The following is a 13,831-nucleotide window of genomic DNA, read 5'->3' on the forward strand; positions in this document are numbered from 1 at the left end:
TAAAAAAATTAACTAATATTTCTATAAAATAGCTATTATATTTTTAAAGCTGAAATTAATTGATCCGGATGAGGCTAGATTGTGCATCGATTAATGATATCATTTGACTTTGAAGTTTGTGTTGGGTCAACCGTGAATGCATTGCATTGAAAGTCAGAGAATCCAAAAACGTTTCTTTTTTGACTGTCGAGAATCTCTGAAGACGAAAGTCATTAGTTCCCAGAAAGCAATTAATACACGCACAAACAAACACGAACTCACTCCCAATGCTTTCACGTGCTTACACATACATTGTTGCGGTTAGGTTCATGTGAAATAAGATTTTAACTGCAAATAATTCAAGCTTTATACCAAGTAGTGATCAAGATTTATCGAGACTGGGCATACCATGCACGAAATATACACAAGGTATAGTTCTCTCGTCTTTGGTCGAAAACGTGCTAACCTGCTTTGAACAGAGCTTCTATTATATATGAACTAGACGGGTTAACCTGGACGCATACGACAACACATCAGTTTTGGAATACCAAGAGTAAAATCAATTTGTTACGGTGTAGCTTGATGTAATCTAATACGTTAGATAATTCACAAAATCCAAATGCAACAAGAGACGAAGCATTTGTTACAATATAGCTTGATGTCATCTCTATGGATTCTGCACAAATTGCCTCTCGAATCTTTAAAAATGTTGCATGCTTTGGATTGTGTTATAACCCGAGCTCCTCAAGCAAGCATGATAGGAGGAAAGAAAAACAGAAATCTCAACCTACAAGAATTCGGCACATGGCTAAGTTGCACGGTAACAATCAAGAGGAATCAGAACTCAACTTTCTTAGCACTTTCCTTTTCATTTCTGCAAGAATCCAGGTTTATTGGTTGTGTTTTCCCCGATGATGGCTCAGTAATTCTCTTGCTTCCACCATTGGGTGTGCCTGGTGTAAGGGTTCTTGAACTTTCCACTCTCTCAGATGAGATTCTTGGTCCATTGGAAAGAGGAGATCTCATTGATTCGCATCTTGGATGCTTAGTTATAGAAGCCTTCAGTGCTCTTGGAATGCACTTCACATGTGTGGAACTTTCCGCTTCATTGTTCTCAACAGAACCAAGTTCCTGAGTACTTCTGCATGAAATAATTCACTACATGTCTCAACATGAAGAGGGCAAGAAAATATCCACAAGTTTTCAAGTTCAATCTAACCCTTGAAAGCTAACTACCGTACCCAGACTACAATTAATGAAGGCTAAAACTTGCTGTAAGGTTTGTTGAAAGTGGCGTGATTAACACTAAGCATGATCTTGACTTAACATAAGAGCAACCAGGAAAAGAAAAATTTTCATGTCACAGAATCAGAGTTTCTCAAGTAATTGATGAAAATATCAACTGATGGGAAGATATCGTAATGACCTGTCAGCGTTGTATGAAGATGATCGTTTCAAAGTTGGTATCCCTTCCTTGAACATATTTGTTTCAACAAAGCTCCCACTGAAGTATTCTTTATCTTCCGCTCTCACTCCCGTTAGGCGAGGATTCTCCGAACGGCAATCAAACTCTCCAAACATCAAAGATGTCGAGAACAACGGGGAGGAAACTTTGGAGTGAGAAAACCTTGGCTTGTAGGTTGGGATCAAGCCAAAGCCGGGATCTTTCACCGAAACCGAGCCACAGGAGATCAGTTGCATTATGAGATTTGAAGCCTTGAGTTTTGTACCAGATGGCATTCTTAATTCCTCCTCTTCAAGAATCCTAAAGCTCTTGAGCTTTCCAGCATCAGCTTTAATGAGAGCTTCCAAGGTATCTGTCCTACCACTCGATGATGTACTGGATGTGGATGGAGGCGGTGATGTTAAATCTCTGCAAATTTCTGAAGTCTCTTTTATTTTGAGACCCTCGTTTAGATGTGTACTGCTGCATTTAGGATCCGATAACCCGTCATCAGTTGATACGCCTTTTGCACAAATTCTTCGAGTTTTGCCTTTATCCTCGGTTTGGGTGGAAGCATCAGCAACGCCATCCTTCTTGTTAACCTTGTATTCTATTAGGCTCAAAGAACCATTCCAAGGGGAATTTTTCCCAGTGTTAGAGTCTGGAGACACAGCAGAAGTGCAAAGACGCTGAGCAGGCGGTGATAGTTCGTCATCCTGAGAACTTTTTATAGTTCTCCCATTCAGGCTAGATGAAGAAGAAGATTCTTCTTGGCTTCTGGAAGATGGTGGTTCTGGTAATACACTCTGATTCTGTGACATGAGATTTCCAGCGGGACTAAAGCGACCTAGAAAACATGGAAGTCTATCATCAGAAAACTCATATTTTGATGTGTACTTACATGCCAACACAAGTCCATCTTAGGATCACAGAAAAATAAAGGAAATAAACATGGCATTACATCGCCTAATTTTACTCCTATCTTCGCACAAATGACTTCCGAAATGGAAGTCCAGAGACAGATTCTACAATTACCTTAAACTTTCAGTAAAAATTAGTTCTACACATTTCCGCCACAACACCAAAGAGTTTCTCTCCAGTTTCTAAATCCCGGTGCTCAAGTTACTCGCAAAGAAACTTTTCATTTGGTTGATAATTGCAGAAGGAAGGTTTGTGTCACTTTACCAGAATTGGATTCTTCAAAGAGCTCTGAGCCCTTGAGCACATATTCGTTCCCGTGAGCCGGGAGGATTAAATCATCTTCACAAAGATCGTGCCATACGAATCCATGCTTATAAGTCCTGCATAAAAAAATTACACTAAAACTTTTACATACATTTCATAAAGTCGAAAACTTGAATTCATTTACAAAGAATCGAACACAAAGTCATGGGACCATATACACCTCTTGCAAGACCAAGCATACATTGAAGCCATGCCTCTGCCTCTCAAACCATTCAGCCTTTCCACCACATCTTCATAACATAAACAAAATTCCAATATCAAGAAAATCACGATGCTGAATAATGGAAATATTCATGAGCAAACTCGCGTTGTGGTACCTCTCAGGTAAAGTCCATCAGGGGAGGAGAGGGGGACTTCCATAAAATGTGGATGCTCTAGTTGTCTATTCCTGCATAGATAGTAAACTACAGGCACTTTGTGCTTGTGGTCTTGCTGCTGCAGATTATGTTGATTATTGTAGTGATATTTGGGTGATTTTTCAGTCCATACTTTGGCTCTTTCTGGGCTCAGTTGCTGATATTTCTTCATTCTCTCTTTATTTCACACCTCAAATGAGTCAAACCTGAATTTTCTCAACAATCATAAACTTCTAACCAAAAACCCATATATTTTTTTCTACCTGACTTAAGTAGTCCAGAGTGAAAAGTCTCCTACACCTACAAAAATCTCAGATACAAGAAAAAAACCAGTTTTTTTGCGCAAACAAAAGATGAAGAGAAAGAAGACCCACTTTAGACTGTCTGCTCATAACACGTACCCGTACACAAATGCTTAAATGCAAGCAAACCCAGTCGAAGAAAGATGAAATGGACCAAAAAAATCTGAAAAAAGAAAAACCCCTCACACGGGTGTCTAAAAAAAATGGACCTAGAAATTTAAGATAAAAAGAAAAGGCCAACCTGGGGAAGAGGGCGAGCCAAGGCAGCAAAATGTCGAGGCTAAAAAATTCAAAAGATACATTAAATTAAAGGCATCCAGCTACGAGTGATCCCCAGACCCAAAACCAAGAGCTCCGGCTCCGCATTGAAGGGAGTGAGGTGACTTATCATGGAATAGACAGAGAATAGGAGTGAAGATGGATGGAGGGGAGAAAGGGACAAGTGAAAGGAGGAGTTAATATGTAGTACACAATGGCTTTTTGCCTGATATCGAGACTGTGCATCTTTTGGCTGATTCATCGGACTTCTACTGCATTGTTTCGTTTCATTGTTAGGCGGGGGCGAGGCGACCCCCTTCCCTTTGTCAGCTTCCGCCCCAAACCCTTTTTCATCCCCCCCAAACAACAAATTATACGTCACAAAATTCTCATGAAACCATCCCCGCTCATAAGTTAATTTTGTTAGACGATTTTTTTATTCAACTCGATTTATGAAAGAAATATTTTTTTTTTTGTAATTATAGGTTAAGTGGACAAGTTTTTATTGTAATTTTGTAAATATTAGTTCCAATGATTAAAGAGTGGAGGGTGATAAATCTAGGGGTGCAAACGAATCAAACATATTCGTGAGCTTTACGAGTTCGCTCGATTAATATTTGATTCGTATTCGAGCTTATCGAACTCGAGCCGAATTCGAACATGTTCGAACTTTTTTTCGAGCCAAGCTCGAGCCGTAATTACCCTGTTCGATAGTTCGCGAATAGTTCGCAAACCTTAATATTTAATTAATATAATATAATTATATAATAAATATATATACATTTCGAACATTTCGAGCTTTTCGAACCATAATATCCGAATAGTTCACGAATAGATTCGAATATTTCGAACCGAACTCGAACTTTATTTCGAGCCGAGCTCGAGCCAAAATATTTGAAATTATCGAACTTCGAATCGAGCTCGAACTTGAATATACTCTTATCGAGCCGAATTTCAAGCCTTAAAATTTTATCATTATTCGGCTCGATTCGGTTCGTTTGCACCCCTAGATAGATCCATTAGATTGACGAAAGGAGGAGATCCCAAAATCTCATATTTAGAAGAGAATTTGGGTTCGAATGACTCGTATATGAGTTTATGACTATTATATTAGTAGTTGATTGATTGTTTGATGATATTAATGAAGTTTTTGTGATTGATTATAGTTGTAATATAATGAAGGATGATAAATACAGTGGCTAAACGAAATGAATGAAGTCATAAAACTATTATAATTGAGGTGCTGGCCGGTGGATAATTAAATCAAAATTAAATAATTGAGCTCGACTATGTTCCAACGCAATTCGACTCTTTGTGGATATAATCAAGTTGTCCAAAAACATATTTCAAAATAATCACAAATTCGTAAGCAACTAGTTAGCATATATTACTTTTTAAAATTCTACGTTGACTTTTGTTTTGTTTGATGGTTCGATAATTTTGTTCAATATCTTTGGTTCGGTAACTGAATTAGGTTGGGTTTACTAAATCGGTCATATAAAAGGAAACAATTTGTAACAATCCTTGCATTAAAATTGATTTGAATAAGCAATATCTTTGATTTAGTTTCATGTAATATTTTGCTATATTGCACTAGGTAGTCCACACTAGATACGATTCTGGCATAGTTAACAACTTCTTAACATGATCTTTGTCAGAAAAAAGGTAATAATTATTTTTTAAAAAAACTTTATTCAAATGAAATACTTTTAGCGTTAGACTTATTATTCTTAAACATTATCTGCCCGGAATGTGAACTTAACGATGTTTGGATTTTTTAATTTCAAGCTGCTGTCAACTCTTAGCGAAACACTTAAATCTTTAAAATTTAACATACTAAAAAACAAGCTAATATTTTTGTTTCGTATCATATCTCATGTAGTATTTGTAATTTCATTTCTCAGGACCGAAGACTCTATGTATGATGTTTGATTAACGAAAAGCATTATACACATACATAAATACATATATATACATATATATATATATATATATATATATATATATATATATAGTTTTGATCATATGATCAACCACCATGGGCAACTATATGAGCAACAACAGACGTATTGTCAGTCACTTATTGGATGTACAAGATGTCACGTCGTTATTGCTTACGTAGAACTGTTCATGATAGTTGCTCATGTGATCAAAACTCATATATATATATATATATATATACATACACACATATATATAATGTATGTATACACACACAAAGATTGATGAGTATAGATTAACATATCGCTCATATATTAATCAAGGGAAAATTGCAAAATTTGTCATGTATATATGTTTTTTTTGTTGATTTTGATCCTCTATATCATCAAATTTCAGTCATAATTTCGTATTTTCCAATTTTTTTATTGTTATTTTTTGTGATTTTAGTTTTTTTTATCGAAGATCGACGTCGATGTGATACTACATGTTAGAGTTAATTACATTTGTGTGACGTAAAAAAAATTACTAAAATTGTAAAAAACAACAAAGATAATGAATTAAAACCTAAATTTGATATCATAAAAGACAAACTTACGTGACAAAAAAAAATGCATTTCCCACCAGGGGGCCAATCTTATGATGATATATTGTTGTAGTCATTATAGCTATCTAAGCACATGTAATCTAAAATGGTCTAAACGTTCATCATAAATAGTTTTGTTATCAATGTTAATTTGTAATGATATAATGAGCCATAATGTGCGACTTTACTACTTTTAAGATACTTATTATTAAGGTTACCCGATGTAATTAAGCCATGTAGTGGAAGAATATTAGTACACAGTAAGTTCTTATCTTATATGATAATCTCACTTCCATTGTGGCTCGACATTTTTCCGTGTGAGTGTTAGTCTATGGTCCATTTGGATTAGCCTTTTTATATTTTAACATCATTATATCATGTAAACAATGTTTTCACGATCGGATCGATCAAACTGACTTGAAATGCCTCACCTTTTTTAAAAAATTTCTACTTTTTTTAAAATTTGATTATTTTTTATATCCCCTTTGAAAAAATTATTTCTTATATTTAAAATTTTGTTTTTGGTTAAATATATATTTGTATGTGTGATTATTTGGATTTTGAACTTTGTTAAAAATATTATTTTAGTATTGTTAATTTGAGTTTTTTTTTTAAATATAAGTATATTTTATAGGTAGAAATTCTCATTTGTTAGTTAAACGTCAAACAGATAAAATAATGACGATGATTATAATTATTGTTGCTATTATTACTATTATAGTAATTATCATTATTCAATATCACTATTATTTATGGGGTGTTAAGGAAGTTAGTAGAGTTTGGCATCACAATAAATGCAACGATGATGGATTCATAATTCATGCAGTTGGATCACATCTGGTTCCTTGATTTGAAATCAGCTGTCTACTAAAGAAAGGTCAACGTTGCCGTTTTAAACTATTGCTATTTACTTGAAGATTTTATAAATAATAATAAAAAAAAACAAGGTTGAGTTTTGAATTGTGGATTTGATGCATTTTTTTTTATAAAAAATGTAGTTTGGTGCATTTGAACTCACACTCACACTCATATATATATATATATATGTATATGTATATGTCCAATATCTATAATTACTATTAAAATATTCATCCAATTAAGTAAGTTGAAAATGTTAAAATTATTTGGTTTGAAATCCACTTATCCAAATACAATATAAGAGTGTCACCTATAAAGCGATCAATATGTGTTACTTTAATTAATACTACTGTATTGGTGCACGCGTTGCGTACTTTTATTTTTGTAATTAATTTGATTTATATTCAAATATGATAAATATATTGTAAAAAATATTTAGGGATTAATATGTAATTTGAAATATCGAAATTAAAAAAAAAAAAAGAAAACAAAAATAGAATATCTATATCACATAAAGACAATTTTGGCAAAACAAAATATGGTGTCTAAGGGAGATATTTTTTATATATAGGAAAAAATATATCATATATAGTCATGGGCCCATGGTTCATTCGCTAGTTTTGATTTGATAAAACACAAAAACTCTTATGAGACAGTCTCACAGACCATTTTTATGAGACATATCTCTTATTTGATCCGATAAATGAAAAATATATTTTTATGCCAAAAATATTCCTTTTTATAGTAGATATAGATCGGATTAATAGTCTCACAAATATAAATATGTGAGAATGCCCCAATCCTCACAAATATAAATATGTGGAACAAAACTATTATTTACCTTTCCTTTCCTCTTATTTATTTTTATTATTATTTTTAATTTTTCTTTTCCAATAAATTTTTAAAGTAAAAATATTTTTGCATGATTAAATTTGAATTTAAGCACTTGGATATTAAATTTTCTTCCACATGATGTACAAATTACTCCAACGAAGTCGCAGTACTACTCTACACAAAAATTTAATGACGTAAAAGTACAACTCATTGAATTTAATATACACACATGCATTGGACGTAAATGCTTTGGTTGGTTTAAATAATTATTAAGAAATTTAGGTTGTGTATCAATGATGAATTTCAAATACATTGATTTCAAATTCTCTGTCTTTCCGAGAACATTCAAAAGATTTTCAAATCCACACTATATCAAGTTACAATTTAAATTTTAAATAATGATTGTGATGGAGTTCAAATACACACAAAATATATATCATTTGAAATTCATCTAAATCAAATATATCGATACACGTGCAACCTTGCTAATTATATAGTACCACAATTTGGAGAGGTAACACATTTTTTAATGGATATGATCAGTTTTTGGATGGCATATCGCAAATTTTATCCTTTGTCTTCAAACTTTTATATTTGCTTCACCAAATCACTAATTGTAGCAACCTAACATTAATGTTCGATAATCGATGATTGAGGTTAAAAAATAAATGTGTTTTGATTCAAAATTTGAGTGTTTGATTTTTACAAAAAATTTCGATGTCAAGCTGCTCGGACTTCGATTCCAAAGCCCAAATTTTAAACGTCATTATTACAAACTCGACAAAATCCGATTATTGTTATTATTAATATTATTATATAATGTTTTGGTGGTAGCAGACAAGATAATAAATGAAGATTTTTTGGTCCAACGGGCCAATTTACTATGGGCCATGTCCAACTCTTATTTTGTCTAGCAGGTAATACAACGGGCTCTTTAAGCCACACATGACTAAATTATTTAAATAGGCCCGTATAATCAATGGGCCCCAGGTAAATTCATACATGTATAATTTTTTTCATTATCAACTCTAAAATTTATCATATTCATACCATTATTCAATCGAGTCGCTTGATTATAATTTAAAATATAATGACTCTTACGTACGTGAAAAATGAAATTTATATGAATGATTGGAGGTCGATGGTGCCTTGTGGTCCAGTCTTGAGCTGGGTCAGGTCCCCGTAACCCATCGACCGCGTTTCGCGCCACAAACAATGCACATTACAATCGTGATTCATCCGGTACTTGATATAATCAATACTTCAGATATTTTATTTTGTTTTATAAAAAAATCATGGATACTAATTCGATTCGAGTTACGAAATTTGATTGAATGTGAGTCAAGTTTTGATAGTTTATCGACGCATCGGTCGGATATAGTAACGTACAAAAGGATGACCATGCATGTTACGTATACTTGTGTGAAACACGACGCCAAGTTTTCCTTACAAAGTTAACATCGAACAACAAACACCGGCTGACTTTTGTGAAGGCACGCCTATTGTATCATTGACTTAAACAGAAAGGACGAAACAGGCACCTTTGGGCTTTGAGGCTTTAAATAACATTGTGGACAAATTTAATCGCAAACGCATCTCTTTCTTTTCTTTCTTTCTTTTTTTTTTTAGTATCTTTTGGTGCATTTTGTGAAGCTAAGAATATTAATAATGATTAGAAAACAAAATGGTTCAAATCAAGAAATGGTGCTACTTTCTTCAATAATTTCACACCGCTGGCATTTTTTTTTTGTTTGTTATGCAACTGTTTTTACTTATGATCGATCATCACCCAGCTCTATGCAATGGCAAATTGCCACCCTCACATGAGTAATGGACCAATGGTACTGTAATAATAAAGAATTTTTTTTTCAATAACAGCAATGATTAGTGTACTCACGGGGAAATTTGGTATCACATTCAATGACAATTAACGTTTCTCAAGAAGTCAGCTAAATTAGGAGCAGGAAATTAATAATTAAAAAAAAAAACTCATGACCATCTCATGAGTTAATTTCATGTGAAATATTTTTTATTAAACTCGACTCATAAAAAAAATTATTTTTTATGTCAAAATTTACTTTTTGATAGATATATATATATCCAATCGACCCGTAATAGTAAAGAATTGAAATTGATTATTTATTCAATAGTGATGTAACTTTCAAAGTTTTGAAATGATTATACGCAGATATGAATTATTAGTACATGTAAAAGCTCATCAGTGAAATAATGATTTTACTGTTTGATGATGACGTAGGGTATATTTAACTAGGATTAAAGACATGATTAACGATTAATTATGAATATATATAATAAAGACGTGTAATAGATCCCAATTTGGATCTGTGGGAGCCCACCCAACCCGACAAGCCGGGGCCTTTCACACCTTGTATTTGTTGCCCACCCATCTACCACTACGCACGAATGGAGCCATGCCTCTCTTTTCATCACCAAATTGTTTACTTTCATATGCCATGCAACGACTCGTTAAAAATTAGAATCAATCCAAGTTTTTTCAAAAACAATTTTGATTTCATGTTCCACATTTCACCGAAAACCGAGTCGGGATCATGTCTAATAACATGAATATGTAAAATAACTCGAGACACTCAAATCATCTCTAAAGTCTTGATTCTTTAATGGGGACATATATACTGAAGCACGCATTAGCCATATATGGTTAAAAGATTTGAATGCTACATCTATGACCTTGACATGGCCAATATATAATTAAGAAATAAAAAGTCTAAAAATTAAGAAGATTAATTATATGGTGGGAAGGAGACAACCCAACCAAAATGCACAAGACTCGGTGATTGGTCAATATATTTTAGATCTTCACTTCACTTGCTATTTCAAGGTCACTATATATAGTTCCAGTACTATATATTTATTGTATAAATAATATAATCATAAATATATATGAAAAACTAGATACTTGTTTGAATCATATACATATATAAGCGGCCTTCACTATTTTTTTTTTTTTTTTTTTTACTTTTTCGATGCGTTCCAGGTAAATCTTCGGACTAACACAATTATAACTTGCAAACTACGCTAGTCAGTTAAACCACACTATACAAGCCCTGTGTAACAAGCTATTCCAAAAAGATGTTGACAGAAAAATCAAACTTCTAAAACATGACCAAAAATTCACATACTCCACAAACTTGAACACATTATGGGCATAAGCGGCCTGCCCTTGTTGACACACATTGAGGGCTTAATCATAAAAGATTGTAACTTTTAATGATGATTATAAATAGAACAATTAAAATATATATATATATAATTATTCACATAGTAACGTTACTCAGAGTCAAAAGATGGATCAAAATATCACTCTCAACCTAGTAATTAATTAAGTAATTGCTCGAGTTGATGGATAAAGACAGCACCCAAAAAAAAAAAAAAAGTAGACATATTTTTGCTAAGTTAATGGCCACTGAGGAAGAAAACCTTCTGATGTTTTAACTCCGTGGAGGTATCAGATTCAGATCCTTCGGAGAGACCCCGTTTCCTGTTTACATGGACATTGCTGTTATCGCAATCGTAATCGTAATCGTAGGGCGATGAATCTTGGTACATGGAAGGGAGGGGCATTAACGGCGGAAGTGTTGGCAGTGGCGACGGCGAGGGAATCACCACCGGCGGTGGTGGAATCTGGTAGGTGTCGAGCGGTGGCGGAGGGTGGCGCCACCGCGGAAGTGGGCCGGCGAGGAGGAGGGTCTGAAGCAGAGGCCCTGCTTTCATCACCGCTTGCAGAAGCTTACCCTTTTCGGGCAATGGCCTGTCGGGAACTACGGGCGCCAATTCTTGCTCAGCTTCTGCGGCCGTCGGCGGCGGCGCAGCGAGTGGTGGTGAGAGCTGGTGCGGGGACGAGACGATGCTTTCGTCACTGTCTGAAGTGGAGAAGCCATAGTTGGAGTCGATTCCTCTTCTGGGATCATCTTCGACGCCCGAAATCCCGGAAACCGGAGCAGATTGGTGCTCCAGTTGCTGCTGAAGCAAGAGTTTCTGGAAGAAGACGCTTTGGCACTTTTCTTTGGCTTCGTCCCTCTCCTGGATTGCTCTGTTGAGAAGTAATTTGAGGTGAAGGATTTGGTCGTCTCTGTTCCTGAGCTCCTCCTGTGCTTTGAACCTGGTTTCTTCAAGCTCCATTGTCAGCACCAGAGAATGCCGCACCTCATCCATACTCTGTGCAAACACCAATTTAATTACACCAAAAACCAACATCAAATCACTTGGCGGTAAAAAAAAAAAAAATCTCACCTTTTCTTGGTAGAAGTAAGTCCAGTTGAGAGGAAGAGCTTTTTGAATATCCATTGGATTTGGGCCTTTCAGCAAATTGCAGTGTGGAGAAAGATTGGGGTCAGACTAGTACGCCTTTTATATTGACTATCCCATCTGCGGGCACTCTTTTTCTCCGCTCTCTATATTCTCTGTTTAAACGTGCATTTTCATCATAAATATATAAATATTAATGCATATGGATCCCTCATTATTTTTTTTTTTAAAAAACAAACACTTTATAAAAAATTAATTAATGAAATAGAACTCTTTGTATTATTTTATGAGTAATGCTAGATGTACACCTCGGTATACACTTTGGTTTACATTCTTACTTATTAATTATAAAACTTTCCTTGATTAACTAAATATGTATTTCTTATCATGAATATTTTGCAATTAATGAGGGAAATTAGAAAAATTTTAAGTAAGAGTGTAAACCAAGGTGTACATTACAAGATATACATCTAGCATTTTTCTTATTTTATATCGATTGCTAAGATCTCTGGCCGTCGTTTTTATATTATAATAATAAATAAATATACATGTCATATAATATATGTGTAATTAATTAAAATTAAAGTAGTGATTATAAAGTTTCTAGCACATTGCCTCTCTGAAAATTATTACGAAATTTTAGATGCTACAAAAGGACAAATATATTTGTTTAAAAATGGTAATATTTGAACATCCAAATCCAAGGTAATTTTTGTGCACAAACGCTGAAATTTAGTAAAATGTAGAAGAGTTTTAATTCATTGACTTTTTTCGCAAGAGTATTAACCAATTCAACATAGTTCATGCACGGGGACACGGGGTACACATATGTTGGGATTTATTTTAGTCAATCTTCATCATTTTCAATTTTCAAAGAAATTAAAATTTAAAAAAATATTAAAGATTTTTTGCTCACAGTACTCACAATAAGTTCAAACCCAAGGCTAGCTAAATTATTAATATACCATTGGATCCCCCCAAAAAAACATATTATTCACACAACCAGTACGTTTTAGCCACCCTAAAGAAAACAAACTAGATATTAATATAGATTTATATTGTCGTTGGGTGTGGGGTTTGGTTTGGGGTAGTTAATTAGCTTGCGACTAAATCAGAAAAGGCCAACAAACTACACGGTCAAGGCCTTGGTAATTCTATGCTATGGTTATTGTACAAAAACGAGTCACAAGACATTAGAATATATATTATTATTTTTTATACATACAAAATAAAAACACAAAAACTCTTATGACATAATTTATAAGTTAATTTTATGATATAAATTTTTTAATACATAAAAAAATATTGCGTTTTTATTATTGTTATGATCCCTAGCGACACCGAGTAAGGTAAATAGACTGTAAGGTAAATGGGTCTAGCCATTTGGAGGTTGTGTAGGCATATGAGGCTATAGAATGTACGTATCGGCGACATATGCGGGAGTTAAGACAACTCTGATTTGATTTGTGCCCCAACTTGGAATTCTCTCCTCCCAATAAAAAACCACTCCATATGCACCAAATAAACCATGCATGTTCCTCTAGAAATTTCTCAATTAATAAATCATCTCCTGTCGTCTAATAGTTTGATGCCCGAAAAATTGTATTTTTGGTCTTTGTTTTTTTTTTTTCAAAAACATATTTTTTGTTTATGTTATCAGTCAATTCACGGGTCTCACCCATTAATGGAGCATAGTTTTTGTTAAAATCCGTATAAAACTCAACCACCTGCCAATAAATGTTAC

General features: G+C 33.9%; 2 protein-coding genes across 6 annotated transcripts; both read right to left on the reverse strand.

Moving 5' to 3' along the window:
* Positions 1–516: 516 nt before the first annotated feature.
* Positions 517–3,934, reverse strand: LOC140881528 (protein SOSEKI 3-like). Of its 5 annotated transcripts, XM_073286911.1 has the most exons (8): positions 3,568–3,934; positions 3,426–3,489; positions 3,288–3,324; positions 2,986–3,201; positions 2,829–2,898; positions 2,609–2,724; positions 1,406–2,270; positions 517–1,120 (listed from the first exon to the last, which is right to left on the reverse strand). In XM_073286911.1, the coding sequence occupies exons 4-8, from the start codon at positions 3,194–3,196 to the stop codon at positions 817–819; spliced, it is 1,566 nt and encodes a 521-aa protein (XP_073143012.1). In that variant the 5' UTR covers positions 3,197–3,201; positions 3,288–3,324; positions 3,426–3,489; positions 3,568–3,934; the 3' UTR covers positions 517–816. The 5 variants fall into 5 exon arrangements, with proteins under 5 accessions (XP_073143012.1, XP_073143010.1, XP_073143007.1 ...); XM_073286909.1 differs by lacking the exon at positions 3,288–3,324 and having other exon boundaries at positions 2,986–3,230; XM_073286906.1 differs by having other exon boundaries at positions 2,986–3,324.
* Positions 3,935–11,127: 7,193 nt separating this feature from the next.
* LOC140884913 (uncharacterized) lies at positions 11,128–12,204 on the reverse strand. The gene is made up of 2 exons (XM_073291804.1): positions 12,073–12,204; positions 11,128–11,997 (listed from the first exon to the last, which is right to left on the reverse strand). Exons 1-2 carry the CDS (start codon positions 12,124–12,126, stop codon positions 11,236–11,238), a joined length of 816 nt encoding a protein of 271 aa, XP_073147905.1. The 5' UTR covers positions 12,127–12,204; the 3' UTR covers positions 11,128–11,235.
* Between the last annotated feature and the right edge of the window lie 1,627 nt (positions 12,205–13,831).

The sequence above is a fragment of the Henckelia pumila genome, chromosome 2 (genome assembly GCF_033568475.1).
Source record: "Henckelia pumila isolate YLH828 chromosome 2, ASM3356847v2, whole genome shotgun sequence".
NCBI lineage: Eukaryota > Viridiplantae > Streptophyta > Magnoliopsida > Lamiales > Gesneriaceae > Henckelia > Henckelia pumila.